This window comes from Monodon monoceros, unplaced genomic scaffold (genome assembly GCF_005190385.1).
Source record: "Monodon monoceros isolate NGI ecotype Baffin Bay Population unplaced genomic scaffold, NGI_Narwhal_1 Super_Scaffold_14, whole genome shotgun sequence".
Classification (NCBI taxonomy): Eukaryota; Metazoa; Chordata; class Mammalia; order Artiodactyla; family Monodontidae; genus Monodon; species Monodon monoceros.
In genome coordinates this window covers 34,098,863-34,120,485 of record NW_021703770.1, presented here as the reverse complement: position 1 = coordinate 34,120,485, position 21,623 = coordinate 34,098,863, and the positions used below count along the sequence as shown (strand labels likewise).

Sequence of the window (21,623 nt, the reverse complement as noted above, 5' to 3'; positions counted from 1 at the left end):
TCACTGCAGATGGCAATTCTTTTTTCACTGATTTATCAGCCACATAATAGTGAATCACTGAGTAGGGATGCTCAGAATGCTGCCAGAGCAGCTAAATAATATGTTGGTTTTAGGCTACTATTAGATGGAATTTTGATAAGTGGTTTTTCTTGATAACAGTTCTTGTATCATATATTGGACTGGAATGGTTGCTTATCCAATGTGCAGTATAGGAGACAACCTCTTTTCACTATCTCAAGGAAATAATACTCATACAAGGGCATTTTCAATGAAGAGATGACTGATAATGGTTGTTCTTCACTTTTGTGAGTCTTGCTATATATAAACTGAACCAGAATTCTCAAAGGACTCATTTTCATCACAACCAGCTTTCTTAACACAGCTCTCAAACTTCATTTTACTGCAATGATCTTGAAATATGTATAAAGTACATTCACAGTTTTATCTTACAGCTGTTGATTGGAAAGTATTTAGCCTTAGAAAAATGTTTGCTATATAAGCCAACTTTGAACCATTCTTTAAAAGAAAACAATGATTTCATTAATTTTACCCGTATTTTTACTGCCTATTGTGACCTCTCTTTTTTACTCCTTGAGGAAAAGTCATTTCCAAACATTGACCAGTACCTTTTTCTCTTTAGCTACGTCATGGTCCATCTGTGTAAAATAGTAAGCTTTCAAATTTGCTTCCTATTTCATTAAAAATATATCTTAAAAAATGATTACTCTAATTATTGAATTTTTTTATCTTTTTAAAAATACCCTATTAAGCACATTAAGAAAATTCAAAGCTTAACCTTGATGTAAGGTAATCTTAGTGATTATTGTAGTGTATTTTAGCGTATTAAGAATTTTTAAATGGTCTTGAAGAATTAACTTGCCCACAGTTTATTCTATTGTAGGCTTGGCTCCATCTACAATAGATACACAACCCTACATTTTTTTTCCAAGCAATACCTTGATCTCTTTAAAATTTATATACTGTGTTGGAAACCTCCACTTGACACTTTATCATCAAGTGTAAAGTAGACCTTCATAAATACCATCTTATTAATATAGCCAACATAGACCAATAAAATAACCACATCACTAAAGTCGATGCTGTCATCTAGTGGTAGGGTAAAGAACCTTAGTTGATGGGGCAATTTTTCAAGTATGTATTGCGTATGCTAAAATTTATCATTTGATAGTATCTATTGGTGATGGCATTTTTTTAAATTAAGGTATAATTGACAGATAATATTATATTAGTTTCAGGTATACAACATAATGATTCAATATTTATATATATTGCAAAATGATCCCCATAATGTCTGGTCAACATCCGTCACCATACATAGTTATGAAAATTTTTTTTTCTTGTGCTGAGAACTTTTAAGATCTGCTCTCTTAGCAATTTTCAAACATACAGAACTTTTAAGATCTGCTCTCTTAGCAATTTTCAAACATACAGTACAATTTTCAAATGATACAGTTACAATTTCAAACGTAACTATAGTTGCTATGCTGTATGTTACATCTATGTGGCTGATTTCTTTCACAACTGGAAGTTTATACCTTTTGACCCCTTCACCCATTTTGCCCTCCCCACCCTCTGCCTCTGGCAGCCACCAGTCTGTTCTCTGTATCTATGAACTGGGTTTTGTTTTTTGGATTTTGGTTATTTTAGATTCCACATATGAGTGAGATTATACAGTATTTATATTTCTCTGTCTGATTTATTTCACTTAGTATAATGCCTACCAGGTACATCCATGTTATCACAAATGACAAGGTTTCATTCTTTTGTATGGCTGAATAATATTTAATTGTGTGTATGTACCACATTTTCTTTATCTGTTCCTCTATTGGTGGACACTTAGGTTGTTTCCATTTCTTGGCTATTGTAAATAATGTTGCAATGAACATGGGGGTGCATATATCTTTTTGAGTTAGTCTTTTCATTTTCTTCAGGTAAGATACTCAGAAGTGGAATTGCTGGATCATATAGTAGTTCTATTTTTAATTTTTTGAGAAACCTCCATACGGTTTTCCATACTGGCTGAACCAGTTTACATTCGCACCAGCAGTACACAGGGGTTCTCTTTTCTCACCAACACTTGTTATTTCTTATCTTTTTTATAATCGCCAATCTAACAAAGATGTGAGGTGATATCTCATTGTGGTCTTGATTTGCATTTCCCTGACAATTAGTGATGTTGAGCATCTTTTTATGTACCTGTTGGCCATCTGTGTGCCTTTTTTGGAAAAAATGTCTACTTAGATCTTCTGCCCATTTTTTAATCAGATTTTTTTTTTTGCTATTGAGTTGTATGAGTTCTTTATATATTTTGGGTATTAACCTCTTATCAGATATATGATTGGTAAATATTTTCTCTGATGATGGCACTTTTTTTAGCTCTCTTTTATCCCCCCTTTTCCTTTTTATTTTCCTTTTTTGATTCAGTGCAAATGTGGCCTTTTCTGAGATGTGCATGGTTTCATCACAATTATTTGTTATACAAGCTCTGCCTTCTAAAATGATTCTTAAATCAGTTTTGAAGGAAGTTTCAAGCAATTTTTAAATTTTTCCTTGATTGATATGCTTATTATATTATTCCTAACAAAGACTTCTATCATCGCATCAATTTTAATTGAGGAAAAAAATCTAATGATTCCCTTTGAAAAACATTCTAAGTTTCTGTCATGAAAAATTTACATATACGAAAGTGAAGAGTTTAGTATAATAAACTCTGTGTGTCTCTCACACACCATTAGTAATTATCAATGTCCTGTTGTCCTTGTTACATCTATTCCTCTCACCACTTTTTGTTGATCCTGTTATTGTTTTTCCTGGAGTATTTTAAAGGAAGTCCCGGACATCATATTATTTTACCCATTAATAGTTCAGTAAGCATTGCTAACAGGTAAATATTTTTAAACATAACTTCAGTATCTTTATCACAGCCAACAAAATGAACAATAATTCCTTAGTAACATATAATAGTCTATATTTAATTCTTCCTATTGTCTCAAAACTATTTTTTTTGAGTTGGTTTGTTTGAATCAGCAGCCCAATGAGGTCCATACATTGCATTTGATTGATATGGTTCTTATCTCTCTTTTAATCTATAATAGTTGCCCCTCTCTTTTTTCTCCCCTGTGTCATTTATTTGGTGAAGAAATTGGATCATTTGACCTCTAGAACTTCCTATATTCTGGCTCACTTTATCCTTATAATATTGTTTAACATTTTCCTCTATCCCCCATATTTTTTGTAATCTAGTAAGTAGTTGTTGTGGAAGTTTGATTAGATTTTATTGGCATTTTGTTTTCTTGTAAATAATGCTTCCCAAGTGACACAGTATTCTTCCTATTGCATCACAATGGGAAGCACATGCCATCTGCTTATTATACTTTTAGCAATGTTAAAATTGATCGGGTCATCATCCATCATCATCAAGTTCCCCATCAACCTTTTACACATTGGTTTTAGCATCCATTCATATGTACCACAGTTGGTCAGTAATTTCCTCAACCCACAGAAATTAAATCCAATGATTCATTCTTCACTAAGAGGGAAGAGGCAACTTGCATTTACTGAGCAATTTCTATGTGCCAGAAATTTTGCTTGGCAGTTTACCTACATCCTTTCATTTGCCCTTCCCAAAATCTTGTGCATTCTGTATCATCATTGTCGTTTAATAGGTAAAGAAACTGAAAATAGAGAGGTCATATAGCTAGAAGGTGACCCAGTTATGCTGGTTTTAGGAGTTGTTTTTATGGAAAATTAACCTAGAAAATATTAATTCTTATTTGTATGAAGAAGTAGATAAGATAGTTTAAATATAAAGACCAAACTGAATGAGAATGAAAACATCTAAAGCATTTGTATTGCTATCAATAAAGTGATGTCAGTGTCATATAAGCTAGGTACCTCCCTTGCCCCAATTACACACCATTGGAGTCCAGCAAATAATTTATTTCAGTCTTAAATATCCCTTTAATGAACTAAAAATGTAAGCTGTATGATAGTTCATTTTACAGAAAGCCATGATGTCTGCCAAGTAATAATTTTATAAAATGAAAACTATATCATAAAGCATTTTCTAATTCTGAGGCATGCTAAACAATGCAGTGTTGATGAGAGAAATCTTGAAATTTCTTCTTCAAGTGTTTAAACATCATTTGTCTCCATGGTTTGGAATTAGTCTTGTCCAGAGCAAGTTGATGTCTATATGACCTCCCAAAGTCCTTTCTAGTCCTGTGATTCTCACACTAATGAATTTAAACAGAAAAGGATTATTGGGCCAAAACTCGGAGTATCTTCAGAGCCAGAATGTAGGAAAAGTTACAAAATACAGATGTCTGTCAGGGATGAGGTCCAAAGGGAGAAAGAAGCAGGCCAGGAGTTAGAAATAGATATGTTGTTGTACCAAAAAAAAAAAGTTTCGAACTTGGCCTTTAGCCAAAAGAATTTTTTTTTAATACTTAGATCAAACTTTTAAGCCATAATATTCAGTTGAGGTACAATAAAGTCTTGGGGTTGAGGATATGTAGTTGGAAAAAAAAATTATAGTTCATTACATTCAAGGAAATGCAGACCAGCTCTCAGTTGCTCAGACCTGTGCCAGATTATATGTTTTAGAGAATCAATAATCCTGTATTTTTCATTCAGGAGTAAAATCATTCTGATGCTGTTTGGAATTTTCAGTATTTGCATATCAAGAATTACAAATGAAAATCAGAACCTTTAAAATATTGTTTAATTATGTAAGATATGACAGAAATGTTTTTACTTTTTAACCCTGAAAGTAAGCCATTCTTTTTTTTATGGAAACATCTCTAAAATTAGTACCATTTATTTTAATTGCTTACTAAATTTTTAAGAAGTGGTTGTATTTGGGAATATAAAAGAATTTGTTCTTTGTGGTTTTTTTAAAGTGACATGTTCCAAGAATACTTTTTTCCCTTGGGCAACAGGGTCAGAGGAAGAGGATCAAGTAGGGAACACCCATGAAGGTGCCGGGTCATTCTGTGTGAATATAAAAACTGATCTATGGGCACAGCTTGTTGTTGGGTTGTTGTTGTTTTTTTAATCCTGTCCATACTATTTATTAGTTTTCTGTTTTACTTTTTTTTTTTTTTTGCATGCATGCATGCATCTCGAGAGAAAAATTTGTCCCGTAAGGTCTGTGATGTACCCCAAAAACAGCAAATTAGGTGTCTGTGGCTTTTATTCTAGTCTATGATATGTTATGAATGTAACTAAATTGTCTAAAAAGCATTCCCAAAGCTCATCTTTTCCACATTACATTCTTTCTACATGATGATTCGCTTAACAGGACATAGGTCACCACCAAATAATGGTGGTCAGTACAGCCAGAAATTCTATCTGCAGATTTATGAAGAAAGAGCCAGTCATTCCAGCCCAGGAAATTTGCCTCTCTGTAGATTTTCTGAGATGATTTTGCAAGACTTAGAAAATTATAGGTGTCTGTGAGAGCCTTCTTTGTTCCCTTAGCCACCTGAAACCTGAAAACATACCAACTGAACAGAGCTGTGGTTTGATATGTTCAGTTGGTATGTAAATAGACATATTTTCTAACACCCCGTGGCTGTTCTTAATGGTAAATCAGGAAAGTATAAGGTTAAGAGTGATTGGCACTAAACTACTGTAAGTCATTATTTCAGGCAAATTTGACATGACATATAATAGGAAAAGAATCACAATCAGTGTCAAAGGCATTCATGTTTCCTTGTAAGGGTATAAATCATCAGTGTGCCTGACTGCTTTTCTTTTGCATTTCACTTTGGGACTACAGTGTTGAGGTGGCCATTTGCGAGTATGATTGTCCTAGGAAACTATACAGTTTACTCATGTTTGCTTTATCAGATTTGAACATATATTTGAAATTCCAAGTAGTTTTGTGTGTTGTGAACAAAATTTAATTGTATAACAGATGATAAAAAATTAATGCTTGCTGATTTTCAAGTTTATAGTAAAATTTTTTCCATTTTTTAAAAAACTGGCAGGTAATTTGTGCCAATTACCTGTCATTTCTTGTCAGTTGGATTTTACGTATATTTGAGATATAACAGTTCACATTTTGTTTAATGATATGTGTTTTGTATTCAGTCATAATATTTCCAAGGTAGGGAAGACTTTGAGTTGAATCCTGAAAAGATGAAACACATCTTGTACATGTGTGAATTTATGTTATTTTTATATTTATATAGTGTTTATTTCTTGACCTCCAGGGGGCCTTCCCTGATATCCTCCATCTCCACCCAAGCTGGGGAAGTTGCCCTTCTTTAGGACACCCTGGGCCTATTTATATTACTGATTCCTTCCTTCATTTTGGGCTTCTTGAGGGCAGGGTTTATAAGATGTTTATCTTTGCTCTCCAGTGCCTAACATAGTACTTATTGGGTGTTGACTGTGACTGAGTGAAAGCTTAAAATGAAATAGAATAAGTTTAGCTTAATGCATTGAGACTGTCTCCTAAAGGTAATTGCCAAAGTAAGAGGCCCTGCCTGCATATTCATCTTCGTCTGGGCTTTACATACTGTTGTCATGATCAGTTTGGTGGATCTGTGAAGCCTCCTGAATGAACAGGCTGAAGACAAGGATACCCTTGTAATATTTCTGGTAAGAGGATTAAACAAAGAGAATAGCAGCTAGGATTATAGCTCATTCAGCACAGGAGAGTCAGAGAGTTACAAAGGTACACAAGCTGGAGTTCCATACGCACAGATATACACAGATAACTATGAGATAAGATTGTATTACTAAGTGCCAGTAAGAAGAGTTTAAGCTATATGTGTTTGGGGAGTTCAGAAGAGAAATCGCTTCTAATTTTGATTATTAGAGAAGGCTTTTTGGTTTGTTTGTTTTTCTAGAAGGAGATGAAGAGAATAGGTTTGAAAGATGGATGAGATTTCAAGAAGCACAGATGGAGACAAACTGATGGCAGCTAAAGGCATATGTAGTGTAAAAGTAGGAGGTTAGTTTGGGGAGACAGGAAAGGGCCAGAATTGGGGCATAATTCCTTAGGAATGATAATGGAATTTGCACGGTTTCATTTTTACCACATTGAGATTTATTCCCCTAGCACACTTAATCCAGAATACCAGAAGTCAACCAAGGTTACTATTTTGAAAACTATACTGTACAGCCTGCCCTTTACACAGGGGTTGATTATGCAGGCTTAGTTTTTTAAATTTTTCATACTTTTTCTTCTTTTTCCTTCCTGTTATCTGCCTACAAATAACTCTTCTTCCCATAGTACCTCCATCAGAGTTAAAATCACCAGTCACTATTGCCTACTTATTAGCAGTTCTGTATAAGATCTGGTGAAAAGACAGTATGGAAAGATAAGCTCTCCCACTGATAAATAGTTAAACCACATTAATTTGGACTGTAAAGACAGGTTCAAATTTACCAGAAAAGTATGGAGTAATTGTGTGAAAACACATTTTTCTTAAACACACTTTAAATCATTTCTGGCAATATCAGGTACTTAACTATTTATGTATTACTTGTTAGTAAGTTCCATGAAGTCACGAACCGTGTCTGTCTCCCTTGCTGACCATTGTATCCCTAGCTTGCCCTTGACATAGAAACAATAAATATTTGGTAAATAAATTAAAAATACTTGATAGGCTAATTAATCTCACTTTTACACATACATTTATACATGTGTGTGATATATGTGGTACATATAAAACTATATACTAAATAGAGTATAGATATTGTCAAAAATTGTGAAGGGTTTGAGCTTTACCCCATTCGCAAGTTAACAACTTAGCCTGCCAGAGTCTCATGGATGCTGAAGAAAATATGGGAGCACTGGATCAGAGGTGAAGGATATTTTATTACCTACAACAGTGTGTCTGCATATGTGCCAGTTCCCCAAGCCTCAGTTCCCTTAGGGTGACATGAAGAGAGCCAGGTGATGCTTAAACACACGGTGAGTTACATTAAAAGACAGGAACCCCAAACTCAGGGAACCTGAAATTTTTGAAATGGGGAGGAAACATGCCTGCCCTTTTCAGAGACAGACAGACACTGTCTCTGTCTTCCATAGCTGTTTGCTATAGAAGTGAACTTGAAAAGATAATCTGGAGCAAAGACAATGCCTTTTTCTAAGATATGTGGAAATGTGATAGACCTGTGGAAAAGTATCTCCCAAGAGACATATACTCTAAAGGGCCTCTGTGAGGGCAACACTTTTCATCTAATCAAGCAATCAGCAAATTACAGCCTGCAAGCCAAATCCAGCCCACCACCTGTTTTTGTGAATAAAATTTTATTGGCGCACAGACATACTCATTTAGATACTGCTTACATGCTGCAATAGGCGAAGTCAAGTAGTTGCAGCAGAGAGCATATAGCACGCGAAGCCTCCGGTGTTTGCCATCATCTAGCCTTCACAGACAAAATTTGTTGACTGCTCAATCTAAACATTTAACTTTATGACAAGCCTTCATAAAATATTCCAAGCTTTTTTGTTCTAAAGTATTTTCAGATTTTTTAAAGTTATTCTGTAATCCCAGTTGACTTCTTCCCAATTATTAAGGGTTACCCTGTCCGTACTATAGTTTTTTCTTATTACAAAGGGTTGTTAAGAGCAATTATCAGTGATTACTGTATTCTTAACTTTTTTAGTTTTAAAAACAATCTTATAGCAGATTATCACAATACAAGTATTTGGTTTATGAGCATTGCTTATTTGTCAGGCTGCATGCTTTTGAACCTCTGCCACAATCAGGTAACTAAAATATGCAAGTCATTATAATAAAGTGAATGAGCTCCCTGGGTTCTAGAATCCTACAGTCCCAGGTCTGCAACTTACCACTGAGGTCCTTAGCAAGTTGTTTAACCCTTCTTTATTTTCCTCATCTGTATAATGGATATGCTCTTACTAACTTAAAGAATTACCATTGAGATTGAATAAAACAATGAAAATCTTAGCACATAGTATGCACTTTAAAATATAAACTTTCTTCCTAAAATATAAAGCAAAAAAGCAAGTCCTATATTTATATATCACTTTAGAGTTTTAAGAGCTAGAGTAGTCTTATTCCATCTGCTGAATTTTTTATGGATAAGAGTATTGAGGCTCATATTGGTTATGTGACTTCAAGTCAAGGCGACAAAACTAGTTTGCAACTAAATTTAGATTAGAATTAAGTTCCCCTGATTCCCAATTAGTGTTCCTTACAGCATACTATGTACATTTGACTATTCCATACAGATGAGTAAAATACCTGAACAGTTACAGCTGACACTAGAACACAGTAGTGAGTTTAGGGTTTGTGGCCTCATAAAAAGAAACCATAAAATAGTAAAGTTGCCCTTGCTCTAAGTTAGTTTTGACTCAGAAGTTCTTAATATATTTTTATTATTTGTCTTTATGGAAAATATTATCTGGAAAGATGTCATATTACACACCTGCATTTGCTTGAAACTTGGTAGCTTGATAAATTGATAAGATAACTGGGTCATATGTTAAGTTTTTTGAAAAACCAACCCAAACATAGATCCTAATAAAAGAATGTTACACATTTCCTTTTAAAGGCTAAAAAAGCATTTCTCAGGACTCTTAAATTACCATATTCTGATACCAAGGGAAAATAAAACCTGGACTTAGAGTCTTGTTTGTACTTAGAAGGTTTTCCGGACAGGAAGGCAGTCTTGATGCAATGCAGTAAGCCACAATACCAGTGGGGCATTACAGGTGAAAAATCTGCAGCTGTACCCCTTCACCACAATGTATTACAACTGTACGCTGGAATATTTCCTGTACAGAAATAGGGTTTGGTTAACTTTGTTTCCCAAGAGTAGATCACATTAAAATGTTATAAAATCATGATTTCCTGCATTTTGAATACTTGTGGTTTCTCAACTGGTTCCAATATTTTAAGTTTTCTTTTTTTTTTGTATGACTGCTATTAGTTGAAGATGTATAGAAGCTTTTCTTTTCCTTCTTCAAAATCAACTAAAAAGCAGATACATGTAAAAACTGGTATTATAAGCTAAAAAATTTGAGATTATATACATATTTGTATTTTATGCCATTATTAAATGGTAGGTTTATACTTTGAAGTAGAAGCATAGAAAACTGACATGCTGCTATTAGAATACATTTTATTTTTAATTAACTATTGAAAAGTATCTCTACTCAGTTGCTTTTGTTTTGTGTGATGAATATGTTTCTCCTCTTATAAATATTTTTTTTGTTCTTATAAATAATTGATTGTAAAAATGTTCTTCATGTTTAAAAGGACAGTTACTTAGGTCCAGTAATAATCATAAATAGAAACCACATCTGTATTTGCAGAGGCAAAGCTGGTTTTTTACCTTGTTAGGTTTTAATGTTTATATTGCTCTTTACGTATCTTAATTTCTATAGTAATACATAGATGTCCATTTATTCTAAGTTCTATAATAATATATAATAAATATATAATAAATTGTAAATAATATATAATAAATTATCCTAGTTTATGTAATGATACAATATATATATACATTGTCTCTTTCAGTCACCAATCAATCCACTATTTTATGCTCAGACCTCACATTCTATATTTTAACTATCCACTTACCTACTCTCTAGTCATCAATTAAAAACTCTTTATCTACCTCTAATTTTTCTAGTGCATTCCCCACTGGGGAATATATTTGGTCTTATCACTACTTTGACATTGTGATAAATGTAGTGTATCCTTTTACTTGCTTAATGAGATAAAATAACTTTCTGTTAACAAAATAAGGGTTTTACAACAATTAACTCTTTCAAAAGTTATCAACTAGGAATGTTCCAGTGTGAAAAACCCTTTTCCCACCCAAGGGTGTAGGTCAGAAAGAATTCGAAGAAATCGATACTTGAGGCAGTGGATAACAGAAAACTGTAAAGCTAAACAAAAGGCTCAAAAGGAAGAGCTGGGGAATGAGATGTCCACACAGACTTTGAAAAGTTCCAACAGATTCCTGGGAAACTAGGAGAATATGTACATGCATAAATCTGTGCACTTACCCCAAGCTCTGCACATGCTAAGAATGACCTAAGAATGCCCTGTGCTCTCACCTCAGGCTGACCTTAAGGCCCTGCACAAGCAGGAAGGGAAGGCCAGGGGAGAGTTGAGGGCATGCCTTAATAGGCACATAGAGCCCCTCAGCAGAGACTGGGTATACTTGTTTCCAGGCCTTTAAGGAAATCTCTGTCTAATTATTAGCTGACCACTAAGCTCACCAAGTAGAGACTTCAGTGGCCACATATAAAGAAAACAGACTTTTTAGAATTAATTCATAAATGTTAGTAACAACAACAACAAAAAAAGGAGAACAAATATCAATGACAAGAAGCCCTGGGGAAGGGAGTCTGATTTCCACAGTTGCCATTATTTATTAATAATATAATAATAGTAATATAGTTAATATTTATTAATATAATAAAATTGTATATCATTTATAATCTCCACTTTCCAACAAAAAAGTATGTGCTCTGCAAAGAAACAAAGTCTGACCCATATACAGAGGAAAAAAGTAATCAATAGTAACTGTCCCTAAGATGCCCAGATGTTGACCTCACTAGACAGACTTGAACTGTCTATTTTGAATATGTTCAAAAAAACCTAAAGAAAGCCTTGTCTAAAGGACTAAAGGGAAATATGAGAATGATGTCTCACCAAATAGAGAGTATCAATAAAAAGATAGAAATTGTAAAGAAAAAGAAAAAGAAATCCCAGAGTTGAAAAGTATAAAAAGTGAAATGAAAAATTTACTAGAGGGGCTCAATAGCAGATTTGAGCAGTCAGAAGAAGGAAGCAGTGAATTTAAAGATAGGTCAACTGAGATTATTGAGTGTTGAAAACAGAAAGATAAAAGAATGAAGACAAGTGACCAGAGCATTAGAGACTGTGGAATACCATCAAGTGTACCAATATGTGCGTGAGGGGAGGCCTAGAAGGAAAGGAGAGAAAGGAGAATAAAGACTATTTGAAAAGCTAATGGCTGAACATTTCCAAAATTTAATTAAAAACATTAGTCTGCACATCCAGGAAGTTCAATGAACTCCATGTAGAAGAAACTCAAAGATTTCCATACCAAACAATCAACCTATCCAAAAAAAAAAAAAAAAAAAAAAACCACACTGACTGCAACTAGAGAGAAGTGGCTCATCATATGTAAGGGATACTCAGTAAGATTAACAGCTGATTTCTCATCAGCAACCATGGAGACCAGAGGCAGAGAGATAACATATTCAAAGTGCTGAAAGAAAGAAAAAGCAGCTAAAGAGAAAATAATTGCCAAATTAAGTAACTATAAATGACTGGGATTAATGGTAAGGGTCAAAATGTATTCTGCATTCAGATTTCTATGAATCCACTTTAAAGAAACTGAAACTGGAAATTGTAAATGATACATTATGGAGTCTATTTTTCTTCTTTAATCGAAAGGTAATTAGTTTAAGGAGCAAAGGATTTATAGCCACTTACTAAATGTGTAACCTTGAACATATTACCTAACTTCTTTAAGCCACAGTTCACTTATCTATAAAATGGGAATAATGTATTCCTCACTAAGATAATATACAAAAACAGTCTGTAAATTGTAAAAGGCTGTTCTTCTACCACAGCTTCCATCAGTATTTTTATTACTGCTACTACCAAAATCACGGATAATGATGGAAAAGCGAACTGTTTTACCCCTACTGTACTGACCTGTTAATTGGTGCCCTGAGAAATCTGGAAATGTAGTGGGAGGAGTGATAAAGATGGTATCCTCTGATGTAACCTAGCCTTAATAACTTACTACTGAATGGAAGTTCCAGCTTTGTGCTCACTAACCAGCCCTACACGGTCAGCTAGGCTCTCTATTTCTTCATAATATAAAGGAAAGGACAGTTGAATCAGATTGATAGAATGTATCACTTGCTAAATACTACCACCTCTTTATTATGTATGTGAATACAGGGAACACACTTCCTCTGTATCCTTTTCTTAGGTTGCTTGGTGGCAAAGGGGCAATGGCCCAGCTTTAGCAGTCCCTGGACAAAGAATTCAGACCTGTTTATCTATAAGCAGATGGGCAGTTGCAACCCTGCTAATAGTCTTGGCAGTACTATTAAATAATAAAAACAAATTAAGTGCCAAAATATTCTTTGTACCAAAAATATTTTTAAATGGCCAGCACACATGCAAATCTTCCCAAATTAGCCATCAAATGGAAACAAATCTTGGAATCATATTTTAAATGCAAAAATACATGTGCTTTTACCAACTGGCAGATATACAACCTAAAATATATTCATATGCAGAGGCCACATATGCTTAGAGTACAGTTTATTATATATGGCTGGCTAATTTTTTAGGTCCTGTCAAATAATGGATAGGAAAACAAAATGTAATAAAAATATATATAATCTTGACAGTCATTTGAAATGTACCATGTGTTACATGTGGAATGTTTTCCAGTGAAACCAATTTACTTGTTCCCACTTCCCATGACTCAGTACTAGATATTTAGGCTTTCTAAACTATTTTTGGCAACCAAACTTTCTTGGAATAGTCATCTTTCCTTCAAGTTATTCAGTGCAAGCATTAATAATAAATCCTCAGTTATAGATATGTAACTAAAAATCATTCACATCATCTCCTTCAAACCTAAAAGCACAAAATAAACTTATTTTAAATAGATCACACAAAATAGAGCCCAGATTTATTCCTGAGAAGAATTAATTGCCGCCATATGAATCACAATGTGGCTGCGTTAGATTTTGAGTTTAATTCTGTTACTGCTAGACCAGAGATTAGCTGGGCAGTGTCTACCTCTGACTGAAAGGCAAAGGAAGATTAGTGAGCTAATGAAAAGTTTGTTAAAAGTGGGTGTGATTGCAAAGTAATTTGAAAGGAGAGCTCAGTATATAGAACAAAACCTTTTTAGAATAGAAGGCTGTAAAAAAGATTATTTTTTCAGCATCTATCTTCATTCATAAATTTTAAAACTATTTATTGAGCATATACCATGTACCTGACTCTGTGCTATGAGTTTATTGGAGAAATAGCTGGAGTTCGTTAAGAATGCTTGTCAGAGAACACACGGAATGCAGCCAGGCCTCAGGAAGGAGCAGTAGGCTACTTTTAGAACCACAGCCGTTGTCCCTACCCTCCTAAATGAGGTCTTAATTCCAACACATGCCTCGCTTCCCTCTTTCTAGTCACTACCCAAACTGTAAGATTTAGCCCCTCTTGCCTAGATACTGATTTGTATCCCTTTTTCCTTCCCTTACCAAAACTCCTTTCTCCTCTACCTCCCAAACCCTTCCACTGAGCCCTCTGGAACACCTGTTCTGTGACTAGTGAACTTCCCTAAACCTCAGCCTCTTCTTCAAGAATTTCCTCTACCTCTTCACCTTAAATGAAATTCTGCTGTCCCCTGAGACTCTGTACACCACTGTAACCCGCCCTGAGGTGGAAGCAGTTTATTCTCCCACATCGTTTTTACCTCAGGGTCAGGAGATAAGGTGCTCTGCTGCTCACCTATGCCACTTGCCTGTACTCTTCTCCCCTCCTGTAAAGGCTTCCTGCTTTTTTGATACTCCTTCCATCCAATTATATCACCCTCACCCCTCTTCGTTGTTGCCATCTGCTATGTATTTGGTCGTCTGCCCTCATTCTCAGAAGTCTTCAGCCGGTGGCCTCCAGCCTTTTCCTTCACTGCCGTCGACATCCATGTGAGAGAGCCCCAGCCAAGACCCCAGCTCCCCACTCTAGTGACCTCCTGCGCCACTCCGTCTAAGTGCCCACTGCCACATGCAAGCCCTGGAGCCTGTCAGCATCCCAAGCTGCTCCACCTCCTAAATCGGTCATTCCAGCATCCTGCTCTTAGCCACAGTCTGTCCATCTCTCCAGCCCGCTCATTCGGCAAGCCCCAGTACACTCATTCATTAAACCGTAGAGAAATCCATAGTTCTCTGCTTTCTCCCTATCCATCAGCTTACTCTGTTTTCACATCCCCTTTCAACCATTTTACCTTCTTAATTCGTCATTTAAAACACCTTCTTGCAAATAAGTACCCTAAACTTCATTGTTCTCTCTCTTTCCGTTACACTCTCCTGACGAAAGGCTAAGTGGTTGAGTCTACAGGTATGTATCAACACAGTTAACTCCCTCTCCAACTCTCCAGAATAGCCAACTCCATACTCAAGATTTCCACTTGGATGGCTCACTGATGCCTCCAACTCAGCTTGTCTAAAAATGAACTTACGATCTCCCCTCTTCCACCTGACACCACAAACCTACTCCCCAATGGGACAAATCAATCTTACCCATCCAAGTAAATGACATCAGCACCCATACAGTTGCTTGGGTCAGACACCTGGGGGTCATCCTTAACACCTCCCTCTCCTATATCTAATCAGTCAACAGATTTTTATTCCTCAAGAATCTCCCACATACCACTCCATTGCCACCAACCATACCATAAGCCATCTACATTTCTAGCACAGATCACTGCCCTAGCCTCCTAATTGTCTGTTCACATCCATGCTTGCCCCATTCTCTTTTAATACATTCTCTACACAGTATCCAGAAACTTTTAAAAACATAAATTTGACTTTAAGCATTGCTTCTTTGCTTAAAACCCTTCAAAGATATCTCATTGACATTAAGATAAAGTCCAAAATCCTTATCATGGACTAAAATAATTTAGTTTTTATTATCTACATTTCACAAATGAGGGAACTGAGGCCCAGAGTCATTAAATAAGGTGCTCAAGGTCATAGAGCAGTGATTAAGGGTCAGGGCCAGGATTTTATCCCAAGTGAATGTAATACCAACAAGAGATTTTTTTTATGTTGGAGAAATTTTAAAAATAAAGATTATATCTATATGATTTATAAACCTGTGGCTCAATATATATTTCAGTGGACAGTTGACTAAAATTACCTTTAAAATACTAATTGTACTGAGTGTTGTTTTCAGCTTTTCTTTTGAGGTTTTGAGGACAAAAATGTTCTTAACATGGGGGAAAGGATTAATACGTGACTTTTGCAAATGCACTTATAGACATACAATCTTAAACTTTTTAAACAGAAGTTTCATTTATTAATACCCCTTTATTAACCAAGGGAAATAGGGCATATAAAGGAAAATCCTGACAAACACGTAACACATATTTTATGATGTATTTCTATAGTAGTTCTCTATTGTTTTCTAAATTTTGAAAGGAGCCTGGAATGTTCCAATTGAAGTATGTAACCTCAGAACCAGCCTCACACAAAGTTGTGAACTAAATAAAATTTTTCTTTGGCTTTCTTCCAAATCTCTCTTTTTGAACTTTCACAGTTTCTCTTTGCCTAAGCCCCAGTGTTGGTACAGTTTACTTTCATTGCCCTTAAACTACCTAATGGCTTCCCACAATGGTTCCCAGCTTGCATTGCCTTTTATTATGGATTTATTCCAACTGTCTCCTGTACATCAAAACTTGCTAGTACTTTTTTCTTAAGGCCTCACTCTGCTTTCCAGCGTGACGGCCAATTTTCATAAGCTATTATACATGAATTTTCTCTTAACTAATTATTTATTTTTGCCTGCGTTGGGTCTTCATTGCTGTGCATGGGTTTTCTCTAGTTGCAGGAAGCAGGGGCTACTCTTCGTTGTGGTGCGTGGGCTTTTCATTGCGGTGGCTTCTCTTGTTGTGGAACACAGGCTCTAGGCGTGCGGGCTTCAGTAGTTGTGGCGCACGGGCTCAGTAGTTGTGGTGCACGGGCTTAGTTGTCCCGCGGCATGTGGGATCTTCCCAGACCAGGGCTCGAACCCTTGTCCCCTGCATTGGCAGGCGGATTCTTAACCACTGAGCCACTAGGGAAGTCCCTATTGTACATTAATTTTAATGGAAAACTTCTGGAGACAATACCAGAAACAAGTCTTTTTTTCACCCTATTTGCTGTGTAACCTCTCTACCAAGAAGATGATTTTTGAACTTTACATTCTGTTAATTTGTTACTAATTAAAAAAAAAGATAGGTATGTTAAATACGCTTTTCTAAACTCATTTGCCCTCTCCCATGAGATTCTTATGTGTCTCACCCCACTTCCCATATCTTATCCATTTCTACTTATGACTTTCTTAAGCTAAAGGACTGACTTCCTGGCAGTCTAGAAAGGAGATAGGCAAGGAGATGTTCCTTTATCTCTCAAGTAATAGACAACATACAGGGAAATATTTTAATAGATATGCAGCAGAAAACCATATTGAACTCTGATTACAAGGTTCCTGAACATCCAGGCTCAAGGTTTATTATTTTCTTCCCACAGGTCCAACCCATTGTTAAGACATCTAACAAGCAGGACTCTTATTCACAACCTACCTGATTCTTTTAACAATACCCAAGCTTCAGAAGTGTTCTTTGAGCATGAGAAGGATAAATAATTAGTAACTAACATTTCTTAAGCTTTTATTATGTGGTATTAAATGGAAGGCTTTGTCTCTTTTAATCCTCACAACAATTCATGAGATAGTTCTGTTATTATCCCCTTTTTAGGGATATGAGTACTGATGTTAGAAAAATTAATTTACCCAAGAACTCATAGCTAATGGAACTAGAAATTGAACCCCATTAGGTATAACTCCAAAGTTTATGCTTTAATCTTCTATACTTCTTTGTGGAGAATTTTTAATGTGCCATAGATGGACTGACTCACCCAGGATATGTGTATTTGTTCATTCATGAATTATTCATTCATTCATTCAGCAACTTTTTTTGAACATTCAGTGTATACAGTTTGCCAGGTTCTGTGAAAATCCAAAGCTTAGCCAAATGGAAATCATTCCCTCAAGGAATGTGTCTACCAGCGAAAATGTCATATATAGAAATAACTGTAACATGAGGTGTATAGTGATAAGAGCTATGAAACAGATTCCCATTTTTAAAAACTATTGGAGTTCAGAAAAGGGAAAGCATTTCTCCATCTGGGAGGTGAAAAGGCTCAAAGAAAGGTGGTATTTCATTTGGACCTTGATAGATGGGAAAGATTTAAACATTAGACAGTGAGAAACCAGGGATTCTACGGGTATTTGAGGCTGAGAGACAGTATAGGAACAAAGACCCAGAGAGGGGAAAGTTAGAAAAATGTATGTCATGGAAAGCAGAAGAGGGAGAATTTCAAGAAATGGTGGCTAAAAGTAGAATTTATGGATATGTCACTTGTCCTTATCACTAACCAAAACGAAACATATGCTCTGTTTCATCACAATGTTAGCCTCTTATGCATATCCATTTTGTGCCCCTTTCTTCCATTTAGCACGTTGCCATACATGGATGCTCAAGTCCCCATTTAAGGAAAAGAAACTGTTATAGGTGGAGGTAAAATTTATTCCCATTCAAAGATTTAGAATCACTTATTTAGGAAAGGAAGGTTAAGGAGAAATGTATTCATTCAGGAAGCTTTTATTAATATCCTGTTATGTTCCAAAAACTGTTTGATGCTAATATTTTTTAAAATAATATGCCATTTTTGCCTTAAGGATCACAGAGTCAACTAAAGGAGACAAACATGCAAATAAGGAATGGCGAAATGTAGTGACTTCTATGATAGAGGAGTAAGTTAGATATGGAAGTGACACAAGAGAGGCAGTGACCAGTTCTGAGAATGGTCATAATTAGGAAATGCTTCCAAAAGAGGAGACACATCTGAGCCCAGTCCTTTTTTTTTTTTTTTAAGACAAATGGGATCAACCCACATGTTCTATTTTGAAGCTTAATTTTTTTTAAGTTAATAATATATCTTGAGTGTCTTTTGTGTTAGTATATATAGGTATTCCTTATTCATTTTAACGGCTGTACAGATTCCATTCTATAGATCTGCATGTTATATTTAATTCCATATTGATGGATATTTGTATTTTTCCAATTTCTTACTAATACAGTACTGAAGTAAACACACATACGTACACACACACACACACACACACACACACACACTTGTATTGGAATATCTGTAAAACAAATTCTTAGATGTATCCTTCCAAGCATTTAATAGATATTGCCAAATTATTCTTCAAAAATAATGGGTAGAAATGCTTTTCCCACACCTCTACAGAAATTGGAAATGTCAGTCTTTTCAAACTTCCAGATTAATAAATAAAAATACTACATTATTGCTTTAATTTGAACTTATGTAAGTATTAGTGAAGTTGAGTATCTTTGCATGTTTACTGGCTGGTTATATCTTTTCTTGTCAGAATCTGGGATTTTACCTTATGCAAGCTAATGTTTTATGGATACTGACAGAATATATTAGACTTTTGGGTCAGAAACGAAGAATATTATTGCTCGTGGCACAGCAAACAGTGTGTGCATCATGTTTGCATTGGTTTCTCTTGCCCCCAAGTCCCACAAGGGCGATGCAGAAGGGCCCCCAGGGGGATGCTCTGCATGCAGTAGATAAATGGCACAGCATGGAACATGGAGCTTGTCAAATCAACCTCTTTTACAGCAAGTCTGCTCTTTGTCCTGGAAAGAAACTTTACCTCATCACTCAGAGATACTTTCTGCAAACAGAACCTGGGAAATGGTCCCTGTTAACAGCTTTCAGGGCCTTGCATCCTTTACATACCTGGCAAGAACATGCAGGGACGTTCAGGGCCTCTTGCAACAACTGCCTTTGCTTGTTTTTCTATGTGCTTACTTAATCATTTTCTCATTGATTTGTAGGAGCTCTCTGCTCTCACAACAAGTATTTGTAGATCTGTCATTAACTATTACCTGTTTTATCCTAACCTTGCTTTTTATTAATTCTGATGTTATCAGTTGTGAGGTTGGTTTGTTTGTTGTTTCTTTTACCATCCGCGGGTTTCATGCCATACACAGAAAAGGCTACCCTATTATGATAAAAATATTAACTGATTTTTTCTCTTATGTTTTCAGTTTTTAGCCTTTAATATTTTGATCCTTTTGGAATTTACTTACATATAGGAATGATGTAGGGACCCACTTTGGTTTTACCAAATGGCTAACCAGTTCTTGCAACCTCATTTCCCATCCTTCCCATAATTGTTTGAAATGGTACCTTCATCACATACTAAAATTTATCTGTACTTACATATTATTATTTTTTTCTTCTTCTAATCTATTTGTATGTTACTACTCCAACCTTATCTTTTAATTTTAATTAGTGTAGCTTTATAATAGACTTACCATCTGGTAGAATTTGTTCTCCACTCTTTCTCCTTTATTTAAAAACTTTCTTGACTGTTTCCACATATTATTCTTGAATGAGTCTTTTGAAATAAAGTAGGTAAACAGGATGAATATAACTATGAAAAGAAATCCTAAAGTACTGTCCTTTACAAGTGTATCCCCTTTTTAAAAGTCTCATTAATGTTATAACTTTTATGAAGATTCAAGTTGCATGTCAACAAATACAGAAACATCATTTCTGTTTGCATCTTCTAAAATCTTCTTTCTTTTAATATAGATTCCTTGTAGTTTGGAATACTGGGATGAACTCCAGAAGGTTTTTGTTGCATTTCGAGAATTTAGTCTGTCTGAAAGCAAAGTTTGTGAACTGCAATTGCCAGATATCAATCTTGTGAATGACCAGAAGAAACTGGTATCCTCGGATCTTTGGAGAATTGTTTTGAACAGCAGCCAAAATGGAGCTGATGACCAAAGGTAACTCAGTGAACAAAGTGAAAAATGAAATAGTGGCATTATACTAGGAAACAATCATCAAGTCATCTTATCTAGTGTCCCCTCACTTAGCTATATCGCAGCTCTCTAACAGCTGCATCTGTCTTAACTACAGATGAGAACCAGGAAGCGAGATAGAAGCTGATGTTTCAAAGTCTGTGTACTAAAATTCCTGTTACTGTGAGCTCTGAGAACCTGTTCCTTAAATATAAAAGGAAAAAAGAGCAAAAAACAAACTTCAAAAAAAAAAAATCCAGTTATCCTGAGCTAAAAAGTATAGAGGAAAAGAGCCATACACACTTCAATAGACTCTTAATGACACAGTCATCAATATGTGTAAATGTTAACCCTGGGGCATTAAAAGAAACGTTAAGTAAATTGAATTGTCTCCTTCCTTTTGGAACTACTTCCTTCTTAAGGGTTTTTTTAAAAAACTTTAAAAGACCTCCAGACATTAGGAAAACTTGACTAACCAAAATAATTTATACTCAAGATTTCAGATAGCCAAAGTTTTATTCAGCTCTTGAGTCTATTTGACTATAATGTATCTCTAGAGCTATAGACTTCAGGTATTCTGAATCGTGTCCCCAGAACTTCCTGTTCCACACCTCCTACAGGATATCTGGTTAGTGACAAAACAGGGCCAGATTGTCCCTATTTCCAGTATTTGCCTGCTTAATACATCCACTAACTTAGAGTAGAGAAAAAATGACTCCAGCAATTTATTCTTCAAGTGCTCCTTCTAGTTTACATATCCTTATTATGTCTTTCTGTTCATGCTCCCCTAAATGACAAGAAAAAGAAACTAAATCACCATCAATGGAACAGTTTTTTGGGTCATATGATATGTGTACTATGGGCCTGTGCCTATCTTGCTGCCCATCACTTTCAACGTCCTACCTTCTAATTCTCCTGACGAGTTTGCTCTAGCATTATCTTAT

The 21,623-nt window shown here is 35.4% G+C and overlaps 1 protein-coding gene across 5 annotated transcripts in view; it reads left to right on the top strand.

The window, feature by feature from the left end:
* Positions 1-21,623, top strand: part of VPS13B (vacuolar protein sorting 13 homolog B) — a 778,183-nt gene that overhangs the window by 650,823 nt on the left and 105,737 nt on the right. For all 5 annotated transcript variants that reach the window (XM_029222782.1, XM_029222780.1, XM_029222779.1 and 2 more), the window contains one exon: positions 20,468-20,664. In XM_029222782.1, coding sequence (XP_029078615.1) covers positions 20,468-20,664 — 197 coding nt within the window. The remainder of the gene's footprint in view (positions 1-20,467; positions 20,665-21,623) is intronic.